Source organism: Taudactylus pleione, unplaced genomic scaffold (assembly GCF_031769625.1).
Source record: "Taudactylus pleione unplaced genomic scaffold, aTauple2 ptg000062l, whole genome shotgun sequence".
Classification (NCBI taxonomy): Eukaryota; Metazoa; Chordata; class Amphibia; order Anura; family Myobatrachidae; genus Taudactylus; species Taudactylus pleione.
The window spans coordinates 161,049-188,701 of NW_028284464.1; the positions used below are offsets into that span (position 1 = coordinate 161,049).

Below are 27,653 nucleotides of genomic sequence, written 5' to 3' on the forward strand. Positions count from 1 at the left end.
TTTATTTATAAGTAATTTATTGTTTCAACTACAGTTTGAGAAAGAAAAATAGTCCTTTTACATGAAAGCGAATACCAGAGCAATGACGCCCAGTTTCAGAAAGAGCTTGCGCTTAATGAACCTCAGATTAATCACAGGCCAATTACTTTTTTCACCTTGATGGCAGATCAGGAGCTTTCACAATGGCAAGAAGCCCATCATCCAGGATTAGCTACACTGCAGCTGAGCATTACACAGCCTGCATCTTAGCAAACTACACTAGTGTCATACACTGCTTTATGTACAACATTCTGCCCTATAATCTAGGAGGCTGAAACCAGAACTCATCGAGACCAGTTCCACCACTGGCAAAGAAACCAAAGGGGGGAAATAAAATAAAAATTAAATCATCTTCAACCATAAATACTGCAGATAGTGATACAAAGCAATGTGTGCACAATATGGAGAGGCAGGTGTGATTAGACAGCTCTGCTCATTTTGTGTGAACCATAGAGGTACTAAACAGTAGTTTCTGCTGCTTCTTCTTCCTCTTCCCGCCTTTTTCACCTTGGGGAAAAAATAAAATGAAAGTGAGGTACAGGAAGCCAAGGCTACTGCATACACAAATCCCGAGCGGACCCCCTACCTGACGGAGGAGGAGTAGGAAGTGCTGTGTCCAGCTTCAGAAAGGCCACTTCCATGGCTTCACTAAAGGAGTTCTGAAAGCTCGGTACTGGGACTCTCTCAGAGCAGTCACTCTCCCCATCACTGTCCACAGGTGCTGTGCTCTGAACAGGATTTTCTGTAGAGGAACATAAACTTCAATACCGTGCCTGTCTGGGAGAAGACAGACAGACACACACACACACACCATATTTACCTTTCTGTACTGCAGCTTTGGGTCGTGATTCTGCCTTTGCTTTGCCAACTCTTAGCATCTATAAAACAGAAACCAATTAGAGGAACCATTTAAAGATGTTCAAAATGGACTAAAATGACAAGATTGGCAATTTCAGTAAAATTTACTATACAGTACGATGTTATGTGTACAAGTGCTTTGCACTCACTTCCTGAGCATGGAGGCAGCTGTGACTAATTAGAGCACCAGTAGTCTGCAGCAGTACGAATGTGACTGTAGTGACTAATTAGAGCACCAGTAGTCTGCAGCAGTACGAATGTGACTGTAGTGACTAATTAGAGCACCAGTAGTCTGCAGCAGTATGAATGTGACTGTAGTGACTAATTAGAGCACCAATAGTCTGCAGCACTACGGATGTGACTGTATGACTAATTAGAGCACCAGTAGCCTGCAGCAGTACGAATGTGACTGTAGTGACTAATTAGAGCACCAGTAGCCTGCAGCAGTACGAATGTGACTGTAGTGACTAATTAGAGCACCAGTAGCCTGCAGCAGTACGAATGTGACTGTAGTGACTAATTAGAGCACCAGTAGTCTGCAGCAGTACGAATGTGACTGTAGTGACTAATTAGAGCACCAGTAGTCTGCAGCAGTACGAATGTGACTGTAGTGACTAATTAGAGCACCAGTAGCCTGCAGCAGTATGAATGTGACTGTAGTGACTAATTAGAGCACCAATAGTCTGCAGCACTACGAATGTGACTGTAGTGACTAATTAGAGCACCAGTAGTCTGCAGCAGTATGAATGTGACTGTAGTGAGTAATTAGAGCACCAGTAGCCTGCAGCAGTACGAATGTGACTGTAGTGACTAATTAGAGCACCAATAGTCTGCAGCAGTACGAATGTGACTGTAGTGACTAATTAGAGCACCAATAGTCTGCAGCAGTACGAATGTGACTGTAGTGACTAATTCTGTACCTGTGAAATCTTACTTTAAAGAGCACCTGTCACTTACAGCGCCGAGTCTTCCATTGTGTGCAAAGAGACATCTATAAGAACTCAGCTCATCAATTCGTTAGGAATACAAGACATTACAGAGACATGACATTCATGAAGCAATAGTAGGGTTATTTACATGTACAGCTGCACTCACTGTAGAATAGTGTTAATATACTAACAGGCTGGTGTCCAGTGTACCAGACAAGCCTCTTTACTGCATATGTTCCACACTGCTTATCCACACTGGGAGAGGGTGGGAGGCACCAAAACATATTTCTCTATTTTCTATATTAGGCTTTCAATAAAATAATCAGATTAGTTTCACATCAGTTTACTGGTGTTAAACTATCACATTCTGATGATCTAAGCTCCCACCCACATAACCATTTTCACCGTGTAATGCCATGCCCTCTTTAAGGATCAAGACAAACCACTATTCCTCATAACTTATATCCTCTACATTAACCTCATTCATGAACCAATGAGAAAATCAAGAGAACTAACCTGAGCAAATGAGGGAAATCTGGTGTCGTCCTCTAGTGGGGTTTCAATTGGGCTTTCTGCACCATGACTAATAATTGATCCTATGCAAAGTAAGAGTGACATTAGACAGGAAGTTCCAGCACTATGCTCCAGTACTTATCAGACCAGTATAAGCAATACTCACCAGCCTGAGACGCTGGGCTGCAGCTCAGAGGAGATGGTGATGAGCTTTGTGCATCTGCAGCAGACATGAAAGAAAGGGAACCAGGAAATGTTGGCTCTGTGGTGGTGGAACTGACTGCAGGAAACTGCTGAAAGTTTTCCAGTGCAATATGCACTTCAGGGTCTGTGGATGGTGTTTAAATGAAAGGATAATGGTAAGTAAACAGTCGATCAAGTGACACACACAAAAGATGACCTAAAGCAATGTGCATGGAGAGCAGCACCGTGTTTTATTTAGCTGGTCACTATGTAGCAAATTTACATTTCTCATATGTATGAAGGTTTCCACAGGAGGCGTTGGTGGTGGCTTTTACAACATTGCCCGGCAATGGGGTCCACATGACCTATGACGCTCAGACTTGGCACAGAGTAATTGGTTTTAATTAACTTTTCGTCTGCAACATTTGTTCATTTTGTATTGTAGCCAATTTATATATAATTAGTGTGTGGATGTGACAGAAGACAGAACACTTGAACCAAGATGTGTGTGTGACTGATGCCTGATCTTACATTTTCCCTGCTTTTTGTTCTCCTCTATCTCAATCCTTTTCTCCCTGCGACGCTCATCTCGAGCCTTCCTCTGACGCAGCCTTTTTCTCTTCTCCACTTCATCTGAAGTTTTAAAATATATACAGGCATACATGAAAAGCAAAGTGACAAGTGGTAGAGTTCAAAGTAACACCATCTCTTTTAGGGGGAGATGTATCAAGCATTAGAGAGAAATTGGAGACGTTACACAAGGCAACCAATCAGCTTCTAGCTGGCAATTTCAAATACTGTGCCAGATTAATGGCAGTTAGACGCGGATTGGTTGCTTTAGCTCTCTCCAAGGCTTGATACATCTCCCCCTTAAGGCGGGTATCCACTAGGCGATTTTGACAGGCGACTGCACGATAACGACGTCGTTATCGTGCAATCGCTCTCAAATCGGGCATGTAAATTACAAAAACGACCAGCGATGCACGTGCCCGTTGGTTGTTTTAGCCATCTATCATCACCCGTACATGCTGGTCAACCTGATGATCCCGTCAGGTTCAGCATGTACGGGGATGATGGATGTGCCTGGACTGAACGTTCAGACTAGGCACATCACTAGACATACAAACGACAGCACGATTGCAAGGTCGTAATCGTGCTCTCATTTCTAGGTCTACGATACGCAGCATTAGTCTGACACACACACATTAAAATTACACAAATATAGACCCTTAAAAAAGCATAATAAAAAAAAACCCACATAACTTCACTGGAGCTGGCAAGGTTTGTGAAGCTGGGTACACACTAGGTGATATCGGCCCGATAGGTCATTTCCGGTCGAATCAGACCGACATATCGACCAGATCGGCGTCTGTGTACGGGCAATCTGCAGGCACCCGCATGCGCTATAGTCCGGTCGGCCATGCTGCACGGTCGACATCGCATGGGGCGCCGTGCAAGGTAATGAAAGACAAAACGTTCCAATGTTCATTACATCGTCCTGACGTGTACCCGCGGTAACGATGGTCCAGCCTGTTGCCCACCATATTTTCTGGCTACACATCGCTTAGTGTGTACTCAGCACTAGGGTCCAAGGAGTGGGCGCTTTTTTTTTTTTTTAATAAATTGCTCGGTCCATCATCAAGGCCTCTCTCTCCAAGCATCCAACTGAGAAGCTCACAGGCAATGGGCATTGACAATTTTCTTATTTGGCACTATATACAAACCCACCAGAAACTTTTGAGTGTAATTTTAAAAAAGCTCAATGTGATTATTATACACATAAAGGAAGACATTCACAGTTGGTGGGGGAGGGTAAGTTAGAATATGCTTTGCTATCGGTGAGGCCAGAGCTGTGCTACAGTCTTATATAAATAGGTACAAATTGTGTTGCGCGATTCAGGGCAGGTTACTTAACAGACAGCAAAATGCATCTACGTAGTGACAAAGCAATTTTGGAAAATAACACCATCTGCTTTCATTTATTAGATACAAAGGATGTCTAGTATAGATATTTAGCTTTTTATTCAATGGATCCTAAACCCAGTGACATTAGACAGTGCAGTGGGACAGTATACAGCGTAGCTCCCGTTTGTCTATATTGAAGCTGTGGTCACACTTGTTAGTAGAGTGTAGCCAAAGACATGAAGTAATATTTAAGAAATAAAAATCCCCTTTAGGACCATAGGGAATAATATTCCCAAAAAGTGAATAAATCCTGTAAGCAGCACTATCGACACTGCACCACCTACACAATTATAGCAAACGTACATATTTTAACTGAATTTTCAGTTCGATTGGCAATTGCCTATATAAACAGAAAGTTTAATCATTCTAACTCACCAGCAAAATATTCCAGAGTTTCCACTGACACCGCAGGTGGTCCAAGTGCCATCTCACAGATGCTGAATTCACATGTAAGAGGCAGATGGCATAGGTAACGATGACGTCTGCGCACGTCCTGCAAAACCAAAAATCACTACATCATTCTGACAAAAATCAAAGGTCTTATTTTTCTGCCATCTGTATAAACATTAACTCACTTCAGACACTGTGAAGCCATCAATTTCTACCACTGTAGCAGTGATGGTTTCTGGACAGCGCTCAAGACTGCCATATTCATGGACCAAGCAGCGCACATTCACTGGGTGTAGGTACACGTGCTGCCCATCCACAGCTGTAAGCAGAAGAGCACGAGTTATATTCAATTATAGACAACAAAAAGATTTCCATACTAAGAAACCAGCACACACATGCACCTTGGTAGAAGTAGTAGTAATGAGGATTTGTAAGTGGCCCACAGTTTGGCGGTACAGGCTCCTGTTGACTGTGTGAAGCACAGATGGCAGCTTCTTCTGGTGCTGAATCACTACCTTCAGCAGTCACAGGTTCCACACTTGATGGACTTACTGCTGGACACAACCCTTCAGCTGGCAAATCAATGACCTCATCATCAAAAGCTGAGAGGTACTGTACAACCTAATAGAATTGAAAGGGCTGTAGTTAGCCGTATGATGTACATGGCATAGAACTGATCTACCGTGTTCTAGTTTCAAAGTGGTGATTTCATAGCTGCAATTAATATAAATAAAGAGTCTGTTATTAAAATGCTGGTCAGTATCAGTGGGTACAACAAAATAAATTAAGACCCAAAATAGCAGCTACAAAGTATGACATCCCAATGGAGAGTATTCACTGGCATTGCATTTGAGTTTGAAACTCGCATGAAGGAACATCAGCAATATCTTTCCTTGTGTTGAGAGGGCCCTTGGAGGTAATATTAAATGGAGAAGTCTATTTGAATAACTACAAATATAACTTCACAAGTGGGTATGAGATAACTGGGAAACAACAGTTTCCATTTTCAGGATTAATAAACAAATTGTACTATAAAAGCACAAAATTGATTCTAGTGCCTATTGAACATATAAAATACTGGCGCTTACATTACGGTCCAATCCCGGAATGCTCTCTTCAAAATTTGTCTCCAACTTTAAAGCCTCTATAGATCCTGCAACTGCTGCAACATCTTTCTTACAGGGCACTTGGAGGCTATCCTGGCGATCCTGTGAATGCAGAACATGTGAAACTCAGACTTTTACAGTAAAAACAACAAAACTCACATTGCCAATAGTTTCAATAGACTCAAATAAGTGAGGCTGTGTGTCACAAAGTAGCAATAGACTCACCGCTGCAAATAAGTGAGGCTGTGTCACAAAGTAGCAATAGACTCACCGCTGCAAATAAGTGAGGCTGTGTGTCACAAAGTAGCAATAGACTCACCACTGCAAATAAGTGAGGCTGTGTGTCACAAAGTAGCAATAGACTCACCACTGCAAATAAGTGAGGCTGTGTGTCACAAAGTAGCAATAGACTCACAGCTGCAAATAAGTGAGGCTGTGTGTCACAAAGTAGCAATAGACTCACCACTGCAAATAAGTGAGGCTGTGTCACAAAGTAGCAATAGACTCACCGCTGCAAATAAGTGAGGCTGTGTGTCACAAAGTAGCAATAGACTCACCGCTGCAAATAAGTGAGGCTGTGTGTCACAAAGTAGCAATAGACTCGCTGATGTTTGTTCGCAGCCCCATATGGCTGAGCACAAATATCAGCAAATCAGGGGTAAAACCAGGCTGCCACTGAAAGGCAATTTGCCCTCTCACAGCTAAGTGAAATGACACCTCCCAGTTTACATCACATCCTAATGACTCTACAGCCAATGTAAACCTCTGGTACAATTACAGCACTCACAGCTCTGGCAAACACAGTAATTACACTTTCCCTATAGAACACAATGTTAGGACTATCTTGCATTTTGCCAACCTTCAATTCCTGGATAGCTGCTTCTATGAAACAGGCCTCAGGTGATTCCCCTTCCACACTGTATTGCTCCAGCAGTGCTGCTTTCTCTTTAACAATCACTTGTTTCAAGATCTGGTCTCTGGAAGCCAGAAGAAGCTTGGAGAACAAAGTATGTTCCTCATCTACAAAAACACAATTATATAAACTCATCAATGTCAAATATAAACATTCCCTGTAATGTATGCAAATGATTTGCGCAATAGCCGCTGTTTGGTGACAGCCACAATTGCAGTCACTGAAGCTGGGTACACACAGACGATGTCTGCACGATCTGTCGTTTCCAGCCGAATTCGGGACATATCGGTCGCATTGCTCAGTGTGTACGGCCAATATGCACGCTCCCGCGGACGCTTGTGCGTCGTCCGTTCAGTCGTGCTGCACTCCCAACCGGACATTTTTGCAAGCGGCCCCATTGCAGGTAATGAAGGACGGAACAAGGTATTGTTCCATCGTTCATTACCTCATTCTCATGTGTACCCAGTATTAGATATGTCGACCCGTCATATAGGCTGGATACACATCGCTCAGTGTGTACCCAGCTTTAGACTTATGGGCAAACTAAACAATCTTAGGCCTGGATAACCAGAAGAAGCATTCTCTCCAAACACCTTAATATTGCTTAAAGAAACATTTAGGGAGACATTCAGCAAAAGACCAAAATAACCATGGAACATATACAGAATATTGTGGAGGCCTTGGGGGAATCCAGAGACCTAATAACTGGAAGGTTGATTTGAGTTGTTATCGCTGTGTAATAAATGGCTGTCATTGGGGATTGTATGTACCCCCATCCAGCACCACCCACCACAAGAGAGGATAACAAGAGATATGGTAAGAACTTACCTTTGTTATCTCTGTTTCTACGAAGTCCATAGGGTCCACAGGGTTGACCTTGGGGTATAGGTTGGGAACCAAATCCAGGCACCATGCAGCTAAAGCTTTTAGCTCCCAGGATGCACTTGGGTCCACTCTCCCTATAACCCCACCCCCAAGCCAGAGGCACCTCAGTTTGTAAGTAGCCAAAGGCCGGATGAGGAGAAAAAAAGAGAGAGAAAACTGGAACACTCGATAACCATACTCACAGAAATGGGAGACGGAAAACCGGTGACCAGCCACACAGCCCATTTGAAGCCAGGTGCGTCAGGGCGGGCGCCCTGTGGACCCTATGGACTTCGTAGAAACAGAGATAACAAAGGTAAGTTCTTACCATATCTCTTGTTTTCTACTTCAGGGTCCATAGGGGGTCCACAGGGTTGACCTTGGGGATGTCCCAAAGCAGTTCAACCAAGGGAGGGGACGCTCCTGTGCTGAGAGGAGAATCCGCCGCCAAAAAGGAAGCATCCGCAGAGGCAAAGAAAACCAATGCCTAGAACCTTAAAAAGGTGTGGACAGAAGACCACGTGGCCATCTAGCAAGGCAAAACAGCCAAGGCGCCACAGCGAGCCACCCACGAGGGTTACATGGCCCGAGAAAAAACAAGCATGAACAACAGAAAGGCCTACCCAAGGGTAGGCCCCTGAAGAAGACATACGAGGCCGTCCAGCCAACATTTGGCCATAGGCCGGCCATCCTTTCCTGTTAAAACCAGAAATCTCAGACCACCAATAAGGAGTCTGATTTCCGTCAGGAACTTGAACGGATCACATAAATCCACAGAGGCCGGACCACAGTCAATGAGGCCACACCAGCCGAGAGGACTGGGGACTGAATGGCCTCACCATAAGTTCCAGAATAATATGGAACCTAAAAATCACTAAGAAGAAACACAGGGTGAGAGCAACTCACACCCTGACAAGATGCCCTCCAGAAGAGGGAGCCACATGAGAACGCTCCCAATTCCGACACTCACCTGGGTGATATAAACTCCCTGAGAGAAAGAGAGAAAGCCAAAGCAATAGACCATGTAATGGCTATCACAACCAGCGGTTCCATTAACTTTCCCCGGAGTCAACGAAGAACCACTACTAACTCCCAAGGAGCCCCTAGGGAGGATAAATGGAAGCATAATCCAGAAAAACACTCCTGATGAACTGGATACCAGAGTGGAGCAATTCCATATCTTAATCATACTGACAGTGTAGAGATCTGCACTGTCAGGAAGGCCAGGCCGAGGGTGAAACCCAAGCCAGCCGGAAGGAATGCCAGAATATCTGGAAATCCTGGACACCAGAGGATCGTATCGACAGGTATAATACCATAAGAATTATGGCTGCCACAGTTTGGGGTAGGTCCCAGCAAAAGCTGATCCATGTGCTCTAATCATTCCAACGATGACAAAGCCAGGGAAGCCGTAAGACCACTGTAGGGACACAGTCAAAGACAAACGACCCAGGTCCAAGGCAAACCCCAGGACCCTGAGACAACAGGTCTGGGCAGTGAAGCATCAGGAATGGAGTATCGATGGAGAGACTCCGAAAAACCAAGTACCCCTGACATCTGGGGCAATTAGGAGCCACCAGCAGGAAATCATCTCTGTCTCGATTGAAACACTTCCCTCGAGGAAGAATGGAGACTGGAGAACACAGGTACGCAAATTGGAAGAACCACTTCACCGACAGAGTGTCACTGAAGGTTGCTTCAGAATCCCAAGAGTTGGACTGTAACACCATAGTGTGATAGAGTCAGAAGGCCATGAGTGTCACCTCAGGAGGGCCCCCCCCCCCCTGCTCACCAGGAGATGAAACCTCTCTTGGGGAAGAGACTAGTCCCCGGGATGCACGTCGTGACGGCTGAGGACTCCCGCTTCCCAATGGATAGCACCTGAAATGAACACTGTCGAGATGGTCGGGAGGAGACCCTCAGACAATTTCCGAATATATGACATACCTGACATTGGCACCCAACGAACAGTATTGCTAAAAAGGAAGCCACTGTTCTGACCCTGTCGGACTGAACTTTTTCAGGTTCACCGGGAAACAAGGGCTATGCCAGAGTGAAGGCCCAAGACAGGCTAAAGTTCCAACAAGTTAATTGACAGGGTGGAATCGACAGACATCCAACTGCACTGAAACGGATGCGAACCAGACACTGTCCTTAGCAAAGAATACCCTGGACGAGATGGTCATAGTCACCCGAAAAGGGACCGACTTGCCTCCGGGGAGAGCATTATCGTTTGAATAGTGATCAGACAGAAAAAAAACTTGTTCCATCTGGAGATAAGCCAATTATGGAAAGGCCTGGAATGGAACTAAGCCCATTCCACCCTTCCAAAGGCAGACACTGAATAGTGGACCATGCATCCCAGAGTGTAAAGACATATGTCGACTGCGCAGACATCCATGTACTCCTAATGGAAGAGTGGAGATGCCGTCTTACGCCAGAAGAATTCTCAGATTCTGAGAATCCAGCAGGGCTCCTAGGTGAAGAATACCCAGAGCGGGATGCAGGAAGGACTTTTTCCCCATTGATTAAACGTCTGCACCCTGAAGAAGCCACGGTCATCCTGACCTGGCTGTAGAGAACCCCGGCGATCCTGCTAAGAGCAGGAGGCCGTCCAGGTACAGGAGCATTGGGATATACTGAACAGAAGAACTGTCAGAAAATCCAAAACGCTGGTAAACCCCCGTGGGGCTGAGAACAGTCCCAACAGGCAGAGCCCGAAAAACCATAAGTGCTGTGATACAGCAAACCTCAGTCCATGCTAAGGCAAGGTCTCTGTAAGTACCCGTAGGCACGCGTCCTGTATATCCAGTGATACCATAAAGTCCCCAATTCCAAACATAGTATGATGGAGCATAGGGATTGCCTCCTGAGCCCAGGTAGCTTTAGGAACTGGTTCAGGGAATTGAGACAGAGAATAGGCCAAAGAGGACCATTCAGCCACCGCACCAGAAAGAAAGCAGAACAACCAGTCCCTCGCTGAGAAAGTGGGGATGGCCCAATTAGCTCCGCTTACCGCAACAACTGTATAGCTTTCTGGATTCGTAAGGCCCTGTTCCGAATAAGGGCCTGCGTACCATCACATGGAAATAGGCCGCCTGAGCAAAGAGAGGGCGGACCCTCCTACCCACGTAGCCGCGGCAACTAGACACTAGTACCGGGCAAACTGAGAAATCGCCATCTCCCAGTGGTAGGCCTGTCTCGTCAGGCTGACGATATATCCGTAGGTTCAGAAGCAGGATCGGCTGGCAGTCCAGGCCTGCTCGGAACTGGATATGTCGGCCCTTGTAAAGGCCGACAGTCTATGAAGAAACAGACCTTTAGGCTGACCCAGAGGACAAAAAGACTTAATAGTCTGAGGCCCCGTAGTGAGCATAGCTGACGGCGGGAAATTTGTACTGCCACTGTCAAGGTCAGGACCCAACAAGATCTACCCTATAGATGGTATCTGCACCTCTGCATTCCCAGAGCGCAGCCATAGGGTATTACGGAGGATACCGTCGCAGCCGGAACTCTGAAAGTTAGGAGACTGGTATCCAATATAGGCATTTCCACCTATGACAACTGCATATATTACGTGAGCGACCAAATACATTTGAACCCCAGACGTGTTGGAGGGGAAAAAACATTACAAATGCATCAGCTCAGTATGCAATAGTATTAACCAACCATGCTATAGCCATGGTAGGATGGGTAACAACCCCTGAAAGCGAGTATACTGATTTCAGGCAGAGCTACCACCTACGGATCAGAAGAATCCGACCACGCAGGAATGGGATGCGTAGTAACGTCTGTAATCCGACGAGTAACACGCCCATCCACCCCAGGAGGGGCTCATGATGACCCTCAGGGAATTTGGGACAGGAGACCAAACACTATTGTAATACCTCATATCTGGCAACATGCGATCCACCCGCTAGTCAGCAACAGGGGACCCAGAAGGCACGTAATACTGAGGGTGTATGATACAGGTGCAGAATGGACCTGCTACCAGCCCTAAAAACAGGGATAATAATACTTGAGATAGGCTTCCCCCCGTGTAAGAGGGAAAGAGCCCAAAACAGTATCCAGTTCACGGTAGAGCCAAGTGGGAAGTAACCACAGGGCGTCAACCACGCCAATTTGCGTTTCATAGAAAAACGACATCCACCCAGGGTGGCTGTTGTGGTAATCCCTGCAAGGGGCATGACAGACTATTGTGGCACCAGGGGGAATTCATATACTCGAAAAACCCCTGTAGGGAGCGGTAGTCTGTGTCACAGGCGAAGAGTGCAAGAAACTGCGAGATACCCTGAGATGAAAAAGGGCAGTATGGTGAAGTAACCCCAAGTGAGGTACAACAATGGGGCCCGCCCGGCGATCCGCAATTAAGAGGATCCCGAGAAAACAAACCGCCCAAGGGGGTCGTGAAAGGGGCCGGCACCCGATGACGCCACATACAGAACCCTTTAAGAGTTAAATCCTCCGCACTAACACCTGCAGCACATGGCTTGCAGGATAGTAAAAATGGGTGCAGTATAACGCTCTCTCCTGGTCAGACATATCTGACCAAGCCTTGTGATCAAGCAGCGCTATACTGGTCCTGACTGATACTAAAAATTAGCTGCAGGGACCCATTTTCAGCGTATGCAACACACAGTTCCACTCAAAATATGGCAACGTGCAGCACGCAACAGTATGTGACAAACCTCACAAATATTAACAAGTATATAAATGTGAGGTCTCAGAACCACCCCAAGTACAGCCGTATTAGGGCAGATAAGGAAAGGGATAGATATACACTGACAGGTGAGAGAATAAAGTACAGTCAGCACTAGCATAAGTCACATACCATGCAGATATACACATATATACATAAACATGTCATATAATATACTGCACTATTACACTGCATGCAACTTACCCAGATTCAGTGTCTGGGAAGGCTACAGCGCTGTGTACACTGACCTGATGGTGAGGTACGCAGGGGGACTGGACCAACTGCCATCTCCAGAGATTTCTGCTGCACCACAGAGAAAATGGCCGCTGGAGACCTCAGAAGAAGCGTGGCCCGCGGAGGAAGCAGCTCAGCGACGCCAGACTATAGATACTGAAAGGCGCGCTGAGCTGAGGGGAGGAGCCGCTGTAACAGGGAAGGCTGTCTCCCCTGGCCGGCTATTAACCCCCGGGACGCCGGCTCCCTGCACCGAACACTAAGTCCCTGGTGGTCTAGTGGACACACGGGGTATGAGGGGCCCGCCGCCACTGCCGGCGCCTCCGGTCTGTCCCCAGAGACCGGAGGCACAGGACTGCATTTCAAATGCGTGGATCACCGCAAGCGGTGACCCGCGCCTTACCTGCTCCCCGTGGACGGCAGCAGTTCTGGGCGCCCGCAGAGTCCGGCTAGTACAGACTCTGGGGTCCCGCTGAGATCCCCAGATCTGTACTGGCGTCTCAGCGCCAGCGGGGTGACGGAGCAGCAGCTTAGACGTCCTATGGACAGTCTGATGCTGCCGCTCTGAAGAATCCAAAAGGAAAAATAAAAAAACTGTCCTTTAGAAAAAATAAAGCTTAGGGGCTGCTAATCAGCTCCCCACTGCACTAAACGGTGACCCGATTCCGGCCGGGCACCAACTTAAACTGAGGTGCCTCTGGCTTGGGGGTGGGGTTATAGGGAGAGTGGACCCAAGTGCATCCTGGGAGCTAAAAGCTTTAGCTGCGTGGTGCCCGGATTTGGTTCCCAACCTATACCCCAAGGTCAACCCTGTGGACCCCCTATGGACCCTGAAGTAGAAAAACCTTTATCGTCACAGCCTAGGATCATGAATGGTGATCATTTAAGGTGTTATATAATGCTGTTTATTTTATGTATATATGGTTTGGAAGGAGCACAGGCATGCCTAAAATAAATCTAGTTCGAAGTAAATTAACCCCAACAGTACGACTCTGGGCTGCGAGAGGAAACCAAAAACACTCAAACCCACATAACAGTAAGAACATTCCAAGGAGACACATTGTCTCTTGGGTGACAATCATGTCCATTAACTTTGATGACCGCCATATACATAACACTAATAAGCCATGAATTGAGCAAATCACTGTCATAGTATTGTATAAACAACTCTTGCAAGCACTTGCTGTTACCTCCTAGATGAATAGGCTCATCCAGCTTCATCCACTTAGATTTGGGCATAGCCACAAGCACACCCTTCTCTCTCCTCATTAGCTGCATTGTGATTGTATCACCCACGGCATAAAGACATCTTTCTGTGGCAATAACACTGCAATCAAAAGAAAATCAGAACCTGAAGCCTATCATTTACCATGGTAAAAACTTCTATATAGAATATAGCAGAAATGTATTTACAGTAAATTTAGCATCTTTATTGGACACTTGGGAATATATTTTCAGCTTACATTTACAGTAATGTCTTTATAGAAAATTACCTTTTAAGGTCTTTTTTTATAATGGAGCTGTAGCAAATTGGACACCTACTCCAGTCCTTTTCACTTAGTGACAAGTAGTGCAAGATACACGGCCAGCAATATATATGCCCACAGCGAGTGATCTTTGCAGCGACCGGAGGGTACAGACAGATAGGACATGAGGGTACTTCGTGACTGCAGATTCGCTGTGGAAACAAAAGCATCAAGTATTAAAGGACATCAATAAGCCATACACTATTAAACAGATGATATAACCATTTATGTGAGCAACCAAAAACAGATGCCAGCAGTTAATGCAACTGATGAGAAAGCAATAATGCCAGACATAAGGGAGGCATGAAAGTAGGATATTTGCCAATAATGGAACAGGAAATGGGTCTAGAAGAATGCAAAGCTAAAATACAATGTAAACGGCACTGATTGGAGGAAGCTTTGGTTCCCCTTTATTCTGCTAGAGTAACAATAATCAGGTCCCCAACAAAGAACAACTCAATTTGCCAGTTGGCTGCAGAAAAACACTGTTCCCCTTGTAATTAGGGACCCTGACAGTTCCATAAAAGGGGGTAACAGGAGGAACGGTCACATTTAAAGCAAGGGTTTGATAGGGACTACTCCAGTTAATTTATATTTTAAATACAGAAAATAATTCACCTTTAATACTTGGAGGGGAAATATGCATCACAAGGAGTGTTTATCGTAATTAATATTTTAATGTACACACAACCATAGTATTACAGAAAGTCTAACTTCAAAACCCACTTCTATATAATGTAAGATGGAGAACCAGCGGTCATTATTTGCATTACCCACAATCAGCAATGAGATAGTAACTCAGCCATCCTAACCTGGTGTGGCCATGAGGATTAACAGAAGGCACCATGCCTGTGGCTCCATATTAGCCTGAGTAGCAGGCTGACTACCAGACAGCGCCATCAGATATTAAAATGGCTGCATGTGACAGTCACCAGCTCTTCAGTGATGGAAGCTGTATGTTACTATCTGCAGTCTCTCACCTGTTCTATCTTACATGTTACATATCTTTTCTAATCTGTACATTGCTAGAAAACTTAATATATCACTACAGTAATCTATATAGCTAAAGACTAAGGTGTATGACCGGGGAAATTAAGAGGATTACTGACCACTTGCTCAACAAGATCCCAGCTGACAAGAGTGTCTGGATCAGTGAAGTGTACACTGTAGTCATGATCATCTGACACCACAAACTGGCAGCTAAAAAAAAAAAAAAAAAAAAAGATTAGTAACCATCATTCTGTATTTACATTTATTAAAGTGGCCCCCAAAAAAAGGGTATACATGGAGGGGTGTCCTCTTCTGGGCAGCGACGCTTAGGCCTTACTAGCAAATAGATGGGAAACCAATCATTTCAGAAACCAGGAGCTGGACCGCAGAGCTTATGAAGAGGAAACTTCTGCAGTTTACATAGAACAATCTGTAATTTGTTTTTTACTGACTTGGCATGGATTGTCCTGCTTTCTACAATGCAGACTAACCCAGTTCCAGGTAAAAGTAGAGTTCCCATGGGTCAATAGAATGGACATCCCCTTTAAAGATATATTCCAAAAACCAACAGTCTTTATAAATGCTAATGTGTGACAGTGACTCAGGAGAAAACTCACTTAGCTTGCAAAAACAACTCCTTGTTAAATGGTTTGTGGCCCCACTTGTTTCTCCTTCCCCAGTTCCCAGGTCCATCTCTATGAGCCCCAGGGTGACCACGTGGCTCATATGTAAAGTTCAATAGGTGGTTCAAGCTGATTTTCTTGGGTCCTGAATACTGTGCTGGGCTGAACTCTGCCCGTTGAGTCTCTGCTACCTGCAAACAAGAAGCTCTATCAGTTATGTGGGCACTTCCAACAAGTTATTTTCGGAGAGATTTATTAAAGCTTGGTGAGAAAAAGTACCTACCAATCAGCTGCTGTTATTTTTCAAACACAGGGAGAGAAGCAATAAGCCTTGGAGAATGGTAAAGTACCTACCAATCAGCTCTTGTCATTTTTCAAACACAGCCTGTACAGTGACAGTTAGGAGCTGATTGGCTGGTACATAACCACTCTCCAAGGCTTAGAACGTCTACCTTACAGCCTGTAAAATCAGTTAGAAGCAAAGAGTTTGGTACATTAGCTCTCTCCAAGCTTTGCTAAAGCTCCCTCTTAATGTCAATCTTCACTGACAGTTTAAAAATAAAAATACCCACACGCGCACATTTTGGTGTAAAAGTTCTGCTTTTATTGCAGAGTGGTATACATGGTCTCAGATGTGACTTAATATTAAAAATGCTGCATTCTTGGGGGAGAATTCACTTGTTTTCAGCCGTACAGGCGCTAAAGAGGAATTCAATTATTGCTCCAATCGGGAGTGAATGCCACGACATGTGCGAAAAGGCATAAGCGCCCAATTGAATATCGCCCCCCGATCTCCCATCACTTTAGACAAGATACGAAAAAACAATTAAATTCCTCCCATAGTCCCTTAACAGCAATAATGAAGCTCTAGCAAGAGTTATTCCTCACCTCTTCTCTTCTCCCATATGTGTACTGTTTTGTACCTCCTCTCTGAGGTGGAACCTTGTTAAAAGTTTTGCTTTTCTGTGGAACGGAGCGCCGGGTCTGACCGGCAAAGCCCTCATTTTTGGGTTGAGGATTTTCACGTTTGCGGCTATAGCGTTGCTTTGAGCTACTGCCTCCTTTTCCATCTGAAACAGACATGTTTGTTAATAATTTGCTACCCAGCTCCCCCTACATAATTAAAAAAAAAAGTTAATGGGAAAAACTTTATTAAGCACAATAAAAACAAGAGATATGGTAAGAACTTACCTTTGTTATCTCTGTTTCTACGAAGTCCATAGGGTCCACAGGGTTGACTTTGGGGTATAGGTTGGGAACCAAATCCGGGCACCACGCAGTTAAAGCTTTTAGCTCCCAGGATGCACTTGGGTCCACTCTCCCTATAACCCCACCCCCAAGCCAGAGGCACCTCAGTTTGTAAGTAGCCAAAGGCCGGAGGAGGAGAAAAAAAGAGAGAGAAAACTGGAACACTCGATAACCATACTCACAGAAATGGGAGACGGAAAACCGGTGACCAGCCACACAGCCCATTTGAAGCCAGGTGCGTCAGGGCGGGCGCCCTGTGGACCCTATGGACTTCGTAGAAACAGAGATAACAAAGGTAAGTTCTTACCATATCTCTTGTTTTCTACTTCAGGGTCCATAGGGGGTCCACAGGGTTGACCTTGGGGGTGTCCCAAAGCAGTTCAACCAAGGGAGGGGACGCTCCTGTGCTGAGAGGAGAATCCGCCGCCAAAAAGGAAGCATCCGGAGAGGCAAAGGAAACCAATGCCTAGAACCTTAAAAAGGTGTGGGCAGAAGACCACGTGGCCATCTAGCAAGGCTAAACAGCCAAGGCGCCACAGCGAGCCACCCACGAGGGTTACATGGCCCGAGAAAAAACAAGCATCAACAACAGAAAGGCCTACCCATGGGTAGGCCCCTGAAGAAGACATACGAGGCCGTCCAGCCAACATTTGGCCATAGGCCGGCCATCCTTTCCTGTTAAAACCAGAAATCTCAGACCACCAATAAGGAGTCCGATTTCCGTCAGGAACTTGAACGGATCACATAAATCCACAGAGGCCGGACCACAGTCAATGAGGCCACACCAGCCGAGAGGACTGGGGACTGAATGGCCTCACCATAAGTTCCAGAATAATATGGAACCTAAAATCACTAAGAAGAAACACAGGGTGAGAGCAACTCACACCCTGACAAGATGCCCTCCAGAAGAGGGAGCCACATGAGAACGCTCCCAATTCCGACACTCACCTGGGTGATATAAACTCCCTGAGAGAAAGAGAGAAAGCCAAAGCAATAGACCATGTAATGGCAATCACAACCAGCGGTTCCATTAACTTTCCCCGGAGTCAACGAAGAACCACTACTAACTCCCAAGGAGTCCCTAGGGAGGACAAATGGAGGCATAATCCAGAAAACACTCCAAAGGATGAACTGGATACCAGAGCGGAGCAATTCCATATCTTAATCATACTGACAGTGTAGAGATCCGCACTGTCAGGAAGGCCAGGCCGAGGGTGAAACCCAAGCCAGCCGGAAGGAATGCCAGAATATCTGGAAATCCTGGACACCAGAGGATCATATCGACAGGTATAATACCATAAGAATTATGGCTACCACAGTTTGTGGTAGGTCCCAGCAAAAACTGATCCATGTGCTCTAATCATTCCAACGATGACAAAGCCAGGGAAGCCGTAAGACCACTGTAGGGACGCAGTCAAAGACAAACGACCCAGGTCCAAGACAATCCCCAGGACCCTGAGACAACAGGTCTGGGCAGTGAAGCATCAGGAATGGAGTATCGATGGAGAGACTCCGAAAAACCAAGTACCCCTGACATCTGGGGCAATCAGGAGCCACCAGCAGGAAAGCATCTCCGTCTCGATTGAAACACTTCCCTCGAGGAAGAATGGAGACCGGAGAACACAGGTACGCAAATTGGAAGAACTACTTCACTGACAAAGAGTCACTGAAGGTTGCTTCAGAATCCCCAGAGTTGGACTGTAACACCATAGTGTGATAGAGTCAGAAGGCCATGAGGGTCACCTCAGGAGGACCCCCCCACCCCTGCTCACCAGGAGATGAAACCTCTCTTGGGGAAGAGACTAGTCCCCTGGATGCACGTCGTGACGGCTGAGGACTCCCGCTTACCAATGGAGAGCACCTGAAATGAACACTGTCGAGATGGTCGGGAGGAGACCCTCAGACAATGTCCGAATGTATGACATACCTGACATTGCCACCCAACGAACAGTATTGCTAAAAAGGAAGCCACTGTTCTGACCCTGTCGGACTGAACTTTTTCAGGTTCACCGGGAAACAAGGGTTATGCCAGAGTGAAGGCCCAAGACAGGCTAAAGTTCCAACCAGTTAATTGACAGGGTGGAATCGACAGACATCCAACTGCACTGAAATGGATGCGAACCAGACACTGTCCTTAGCAAAGAATACCCTGGACGAGATGGCCATAGTCACCCGAAAAGGGACCGACTTGCCTCCGGGGAGAGCATCATCGTTTGAACAGTGATCAGACAGAAATAACTTGTTCCATCTGGAGATAAGCCAATTATGGAAAGGCCTGGAATGGAACTAAGCCCATTCCACCCTTCCAAAGGCAGACACTGAATAGTGGACCATGCATCCCAGAGTGTAAAGACATATGTCGACTGCGCAGACATCCATGTACTCCTAATGGAAGAGTGGAGATGCCGTCTTATGCCAGAAGAATTCTCAGATTCTGAGAATCCAGCAGGGCTCCTAGGTGAAGAATACCCAGAGAGGGATGCAGGGAGGACTTTTTCCCCATTGATTAAACGTCTGCAGTCAACCCCCCTGTCAGTCAGTCAGACCCGGCTGTAAAGTACCCCGGTGATCCTGCTAAGAGCAGGAGGCCATCCAGGTACAGGAGCATTGGGATATACTGAACAGAAGAACTGTCAGAAAATCCAAAACGCTGGTAAACCCCTGTGGGGCTGAGAGCAGTCCCAACAGGCAGAGCCCGAAAAATCGTAAGTGCTGTGATACAGCAAACCTCAGTCCATGCTGAGGTAAGGTCTCTGTAAGTACCCGTAGGCACGCGTCCTGTATATCCAGTGATACCATAAAGTCCCCAGGTTCCAAACATAGTATGATGGAGCATAGGGATTGCTTCCTGAGCCCAGGTAGCTTTAGGAACTGGTTCGGGGAATTGAGACAGAGAATAGGCCAAAGAAGACCATTCAGCCACCGCACCAGAAAGAAAGCAGAACAACCAGTCCCTCGCTGAGAAAGTGGGGATGGCCCAATTAGCTCCGCTTACCGCAACAACTGTATAGCTTTCTGGATTTGTAAGGCCCTGTTCCGAATAAGGGCCTGCGTACCATCACATGGAAATAGGCCGCCTGAGCAAAGAGAGTGCGTACCCTCCTACCCACGTAGCCGCGGCAACTAGACACTAGTACCGGGCAAACTGAGAAATCGCCATCTCCCAGTGGTAGGCCTGTCTCGTCAGGCTGACGATATATCCGTAGGTTCAGAAGCAGGATCGGCTGGCAGTCCAGGTCTGCTCGGAACTGGATATGTCGGCCCTTGTAAAGGCCGACAGTCTATGAAGAAACAGACCTTTAGGCTGACCCAGAGGACAAAAAGACTTAATAGTCTGAGGCCCCGTAGTGAGCATAGCTGACGGCGGGAAATTTGTACTGCCACTGTCAAGGTCAGGACCCAACAAGATATACCCTATAGATGGTATCTGCACCTCTGCATTCCCAGAGCGCAGCCATAGGGTATTACGGAGGATACCGTCGCAGCCGTAACTCTGAAAATTAGGAGCTGGTATCCAATATAGGCATGTCCACCTATGACAACTGCATATATTACGTGAGCAACCAAATACATTTGAACCCCAGACGTGTTGGAGGGGAAAAAACATTACAAATGCATCAGCTCAGTATGCAATAGTATTAACCAACCATGCTATCGCCATGGTAGGATGGGTAACAACCCCTGAAAGCGAGTATACTGATTTCAGGCAGAGTTACCACCTACGGATCAGAAGAATCCGACCACGCAGGAATGGGATGCGTAGTAACGTCTGTAATCCGACGAGTAACACGCCCATCCACCCCAGGAGGGGCTCATGATGACCCTCAGGGAATTTGGGACAGGAGACCAAACACTGTTGTAATACCTCATATCTGGCAACAGCCAGAGTCCCGCCATGCGATCCACCCGCTAGTCAGCAACAGGGACCCAAAAGGCACGTAATACTGAGGGTGTATGATACAGGTGCAGAATGGACCTGCTACCAGCCCTAAAACAGGGATAATAATACTTGAGATAGGCTTCCCCCCGTGTAAGAGGGAAAGAGCCCAAAACAGTATCCAGTTCACGGTAGAGCCAAGTGGGAAGTAACCACAGGGCGTCAACCACGCCAATTTGCGTTTCATAGAAAAACGACATCCACCCAGGGTGGCTGTTGTGGTAATCCCTGCAAGGGGCATGACAGACTATTGTGGCACCAGGGGGAATTCATATACTCGAAAAACCCCTGTAGGGAGCGGTAGTCTGTGTCACAGGCGAAGAGTGCAAGAAACTGCGAGATACCCTGAGATGAAAAAGGGCAGTATGGTGAAGTAACCCCAAGTGAGGTACAACAATGGGGCCCGCCCGGCGATCCGCAATTAAGAGGATCCCGAGAAAACAAACCGCCCAAGGGGGTCGTGAAAGGGGCCGGCACCCGATGACGCCACATACAGAACCCTTTAAGAGTTAAATCCTCCGCACTAACACCTGCAGCACATGGCTTGCAGGATAGTAAAAATGGGTGCAGTATAACGCTCTCTCCTGGTCAGACATATCTGACCAAGCCTTGTGATCAAGCAGCGCTATACTGGTCCTGACTGAAACTAAAAATTAGCTGCAGGGACCCATTTTCAGCGTATGCAACACACAGTTCCACTCAAAATATGGCAACGTGCAGCACGCAACAGTATGTGACAAACCTCACAAATATTAACAAGTATATAAATGTGAGGTCTCAGAACCACCCCAAGTACAGCTGTATTAGGGCAGATAAGGAAAGGGATAGATATACACTGACAGGTGAGAGAATAAAGTACAGTCAGCACTAGCATAAGTCACATACAATGCAGATATATACATATATACATAAACATGTCATATAATATATTGCACTATTACACTGCATTCAACTGCCCAGATTCAGTGTCTGGGAAGGCTACAGCGCTGTGTACACTGACCTGATGGTGAGGTACGCAGGGGGACTGGACCAACTGCCATCTCCAGAGATTTCTGCTGCACCACAGAGAAAATGGCCGCTGGAGACCTCAGAAGAAGCGTGGCCCGCGGAGGAAGCAGCTCAGCGACGCCAGACTATAGATACTGAAAGGCGCGCTGAGCTGAGGGGAGGAGCCTCTGTAACAGGGAAGGCTGTCTCCCCTGGCCGGCTATTAACCCCCGGGACGCCGGCTCCCTGCACCGAACACTAAGTCCCTGGTGGTCTAGTGGACACACGGGGTATGGGGGGCCCGCCGCCACTGCCGGCGCCTCCGGTCTGTCCCCAGAGACCGGAGGCACAGGACTGCATTTCAAATGCGTGGATCACCGCAAGCGGTGACCCGCGCCTTACCTGCCCCCCGTGGATCCGGCAGCAGTCCTGGGCGCCCGCAGAGTCCGGCTAGTACAGACTCTGGGGTCCCGCTGAGATCCCCAGATCTGTACTGGCGTCTCAGCGCCAGCGGGGTGACGGAGCGGCAGCTTAGACGTCCTATGGACAGTCTGACGCTGCCGCTCTGAAGAATCCAAAGGAAAAATAAAAAACTCTGTCCTTTAGAAAAAATAAAGCTTAGGGGCTGCTAATCAGCTCCCCACTGCACTAAACGGTGACCCGATTCCGGCCGGGCACCAACTTAAACTGAGGTGCCTCTGGCTTGGGGGTGGGGTTATAGGGAGAGTGGACCCAAGTGCATCCTGGGAGCTAAAAGCTTTAACTGCGTGGTGCCCGGATTTGGTTCCCAACCTATACCCCAAGGTCAACCCTGTGGACCCCCTATGGACCCTGAAGTAGAAAATGGTATTTTGTTTCATAAGTTTTAGGAGGACTGAACAGCTGCAACAGTCTGTAAGGGCGCCCAGTTTTGCAATTCAATTGGTCTGGACGCTCATTATTATTAGACCAGGTTTAGCCGTGTAAAATGGCTAAACCAGTCTAAAGTCCTGGTTAGGGCACCATAACTGCAGTTAGGGCGCCGTAATCACGGCTTTCTCACAACCCACTGTTTTCAATGACACCATACTTAAGACACATTTCTACTAGCATTCACTTTGTGTTTCTCTCATATGCAGGTAATGTGGCCCATACACGGTGCGATTTCGAAAACGTACGACATCCCAGTAAGTTTTCAAATTCAGCCCGATGCATAGTTTATCATTCACAACAGCATGCGATGCATCTTACAAGATGCTTTATTTACCCATTTAACAGCATGACGGATCGCAGGTCTTATTGTTTTTCCATAAAATCTACGATGTCGATGTACAACAGCGGGGACGCGCATCGCTGTCGTACAGCATGCCAAACCACACACGATATACACAATTGATCGTTGCGATCGATCGAAATCGTGCATACAATCGCCCTGTGTATGGGGCGCTTTAAACACATTCGTGGTATAGTCCCACATAAAATATCATCAAGAGTAAGGGTGCACATCCACTTGCCGATTTCTATGAGCGATATCGTTCAATCGCTCATGAATTATGCACATTAATGTCGGAAATGACCAGTGATGCGCGCTCCCGCTGGTCATTTCCGATATCAATCATCGCCCGAACATGCTGGTCAACCTGAAATTAACGTCAGGTTGAGCATGTTAGGGGATGATTGATGCCTACACTGAACGACTGATCGTTCAGTATAGGCACAGCACAGACTCACAAACGACTGCACGATTACAATGTCGAAATCAAAGTCTGCAAGTGGATGTGCCCCTTTAGTGGAATGATAGATATATATAAAATAGAAATATAGTGCATGAAAAATATATAAAGAGAAAAGGAGATTAAAATAGCTGCCATTACTCAAGAACAAGTACATGTTAATTTTACGTGGATAAGTCGATATTGAAAAGTGCTATGCTCTTCTCGCAGGTTCCACTTCTTATATACTGTAGTCGTATACTCCAGGAGACACACTGACCCTCAGTAGTGCTGTGGGAACACCTATTAGATGTTGTGATGCATAAAGTACATGCAAATCTTTATATCCAAGTACGTTTCCATTAGTTTATTAGTCATCTGCTCGTATATCAGTGTAGGTGTGTAATGTCCGTGTAGTACATGGTCGTTCTAAATAAATCTGGTATTAACTCTATTGTGCCTCCAGAGATCAATTTCCTTGTGATATCTATGGGCACCAGAAAGGGGATGCGGTCAATATGCTGACCACAGGGGATCTCTGTGGACAGAATGTCAACGTAGAAATACGGAATGTAACAGGGTTGGGGGGAGAGTTAGGCGTTCGAGGGTGAGGTTAGGTTCAGGCAACGGGGAGGGAGGGTTATGGTAGGGAGAGAGTTAGGATACCTACCGACAGGTGTCGGTATCCTACCCCTGTTGGGTTGCCGGCGTCTGGAGTCTGACCGTCAGGATCCCAAGCGCCGGCATCCCGTACCCATCTCGATAGAAGAACCCTAGATGGGTTTGTGGGATTGTGTTTTAGGACATACAGTGCTTCAGTTGGAGTTGCATAATTTAGCAAATCCACTGAAATTGATGTATTAACTATATGCCAGGACAAAGGCTCTAGCAGTGTCCTTCCAAGGAGAAAGATCGTTAGTACTGCTACCCACCCAAATAGTGAGCTGGTGTCTTGGGCGACTGATATAGGTCGATATAGATTGGACTCTATTAAAACTTTGCATCAATCCTCACGTAATTAACAGATGCACCATGTAAGTAGCAGTATTGTTGTTGTAGAATATGCAGATGTCCAAGTCCAGTTGTATACCCAGTAATACAGCAACAGTTAGAGAAGGATCTGACATAATAGCAAACGACAGCTGCATATAAAGAGAAACCTGAACGAACAGCACAACAAGTTGCAATATTGAGTTATCTACAGAAAAACAACATCAGTAAATGCGTAATGGCAGCTATTTTTAATCACATTTTCTTTATCATTCATTATCTTTCTTTCACCAACTCTTAATTTTCTATGTGGGATAACTTTAATTATCAAAGTTATATAAAAGGAAAAAAAAATAAAAATAAATAAAGATTACCTGGGTAATAACTAACCAAAACAAAGTACTCTTAGGGGTATATTTACTAAAGTGCAGGTTTTTAGAAGTGGGGTTGTTGCCCTTAGCAACCAATTGAATATGCCATTTTGAATTTACTGAGTTAAACAAGTCGCACACTTTCTCTTATATTGGTAGGCATACACTCTACTTGTTCAAATGCAAGGAAATAGGGCTATGGCCAAATTGATATTGTTGCTTAGGCTCCTATTTACTACAATCCAGATTTAAAAATGTGGTTGTAGTTTGAATTTTTCAACTAAATTTACATTGCGAATTTAGGAAACATCATATGAATGTACTAACATCCGCATGCTGAGCAGAAGTTGGGGAACAAGGAGAAAACAGGGATAAGGCCATCTCCAGGTGACGTTATCACAGACCTTCCCCTGGTATTTTTTCCACAATATATTTTTAGTAAATATGGGCAGATCACATGTCCCATTACAAGTATGGAAAATGCAATCGGCTTACTAAAAATAAGTGAATTGAAAAGATTGGAATAATTTCTCATGAAAACTACTCAAATTGCCCTTTAATAAATGTATTAATGCTAAAATAATGTGAAAAGGGTGTGAAAACACCCATTTTCACATTAATTTTGTAAAAATGTTAATATACCACTTACGTCCGTATTCAATTAGCTGTGAACGTCAGCAAATTTTGCCTCCGTACTTTTCGCCTATATCACGTTTTGGCCGCGAAAACTTACCGACACGCCCCGCTATTCGCGTATTCAATTCAAGAGGACGTGAAAAACGCCTTCCGGCAATACTCAAACAGGCAAAAACTGCTGTAAGAAATGGGGAAATCAGTCTGACTCCCCCCAAAAGATGCACTAACATTGGGCATCAGTATAGATGTCCCCGAATAGCCCTACTGAAGGTATTTTGGGTACTTAAGTGCTGTCAATTGCCTCTAATTAGCGTCTTTGCACAAGTGGCGAAGAATAGCATTAAGCAGTTTTTTGGGGCAAAAATAAGTAATCCAGTCAAATTTGGGGTACATGAAAATACATTTAAAGTCACTAATTTGAAATTTAAAAAAAAAACTTAACACACCATCAGCAAGCACCTGCAATCATAAAAACACCTCCCCCATACTTGCAGACCCCTCAAAAGTCAATTTCGCTAGTTTAAAAGTTTGTACCCCCACTTTGCACTTTTTCACCCTTTTTTTTCAAATTGATCTTTGGGGGTGTTCCACACTTGTTTATTTTGATGCAGTTATCCTTTGGGGGGCTGTCCCAAGGGTGCTGAGTGGTTTCCGCACCTTTGCACCCCAAAAACTCCAATTCTGCACTTTTTTACGCCTATTACATTGCGTTGACTTTCAGTCTTCGGAATTGAATAGGGCGAAAAGTTTCTGCCTGGCGAAATGACGTCACCCGCGATATTTTTCTGCAGAAAACGGATTTTCGCGTCTAATTGAATACGGTCCAAAAAAGTTAGCAGAGACCTAAAACTTTAGTAAAAACCAAGCTTCACGTATTTTCAGTCTCATTTTTCACGCTAAACATAAAACAATAATAGAAATACTCCAATGTGCTCCAGGCCTAACAGCAAACACCAGAAGCCATGTAACAGATTAGACGGGGTGGTGACATTATCTGTCCCAGCATAACTGGGTGGGGTAATGTTTCTGCAGACACTTCCCAATGAGCCAGATCAGATAGTAATGGCAATAAACCAAAACAGTCCAAGGTGCAGCCCATCTGATCTTACTTTTTGACAAAACAAAATAAAGCTCCGTGATAACACAAACTTCTATACTATGCCCGAGAACCAGTGTACCCAGCATAAGTGATCTGTTAGTGACAAGTGCCTATGGTGAGGTATAGGAGCAATGTGCTGCCAGCCAGGCACTAGTGACCAGCTGTCTGTACAGGATGGCATCGTACCTGCCCGATCACTGCGGCAGAGCTAACATACATTAGTACTCATCTGAGCGGCCACCCCCGGCTTTAGGCACTACACATATGGTCATTACCATTCTTAGGCTTAGAGTCCCCGGCAGGCCCCGTTGAGCCAGAACGATTCTGGGCTTTGCTGGTGTTGTTGGGTCCGGGATCCATATCTGCGGAGGAGCTCAGCGGCATAGACCGCGGGGAGAGCGGGGCTGGCACGGTGCAGGGGGCGGCTTGGAGCCAGGAGCATGGCGTTCAGCAGCGGCGCGTAACGGACACAGGGATTCATGGCGACATCTTGATCTATAACCAGGAAAGGAAAAAAAAAATACACGAGCTGGCGGGAGAGGAGAATGTGAGATGTCGGGATGCGGGAGCGGAGGGCCCCACTGGAGAGATGCGCGGATCCGGGAGCGGAGGGCCCCACGGGGAACGTGCGGGGATCCGGGAACGGCTGGCCCCACGGAAGTGGGACGGACCCAGGCGGTGTGAGTCCTGAGAGGACTCACTTGGGCAGATGGATCGGTGATAATCTGCTCCCGAAGAGGAGCAGACAACAGTCCCACGTCTGTAATGGCGACTGACCGCCTGACGGTGCCAGACACCCGGATGACGCGGTTATATAAAGGGGGTGTGACCGATTCGCAGGGCTTCTGGGAGTTGTAGTTTC

The 27,653-nt window shown here is 46.1% G+C and overlaps 1 protein-coding gene across 1 annotated transcript; it reads right to left on the reverse strand.

Moving 5' to 3' along the window:
• On the reverse strand, positions 1–27,599 carry RNF10 (ring finger protein 10). Its single transcript, XM_088465128.1, has 17 exons — positions 27,067–27,599; positions 16,721–16,902; positions 15,827–16,023; positions 15,329–15,419; positions 14,187–14,371; positions 13,884–14,020; positions 6,843–7,003; positions 5,966–6,085; positions 5,279–5,498; positions 5,063–5,196; positions 4,863–4,980; positions 3,054–3,155; positions 2,506–2,667; positions 2,343–2,422; positions 860–917; positions 626–781; positions 1–546 (listed from the first exon to the last, which is right to left on the reverse strand). Exons 1-17 carry the CDS (start codon positions 27,173–27,175, stop codon positions 473–475), a joined length of 2,286 nt encoding a protein of 761 aa, XP_088321254.1. The 5' UTR covers positions 27,176–27,599; the 3' UTR covers positions 1–472.
• Between the last annotated feature and the right edge of the window lie 54 nt (positions 27,600–27,653).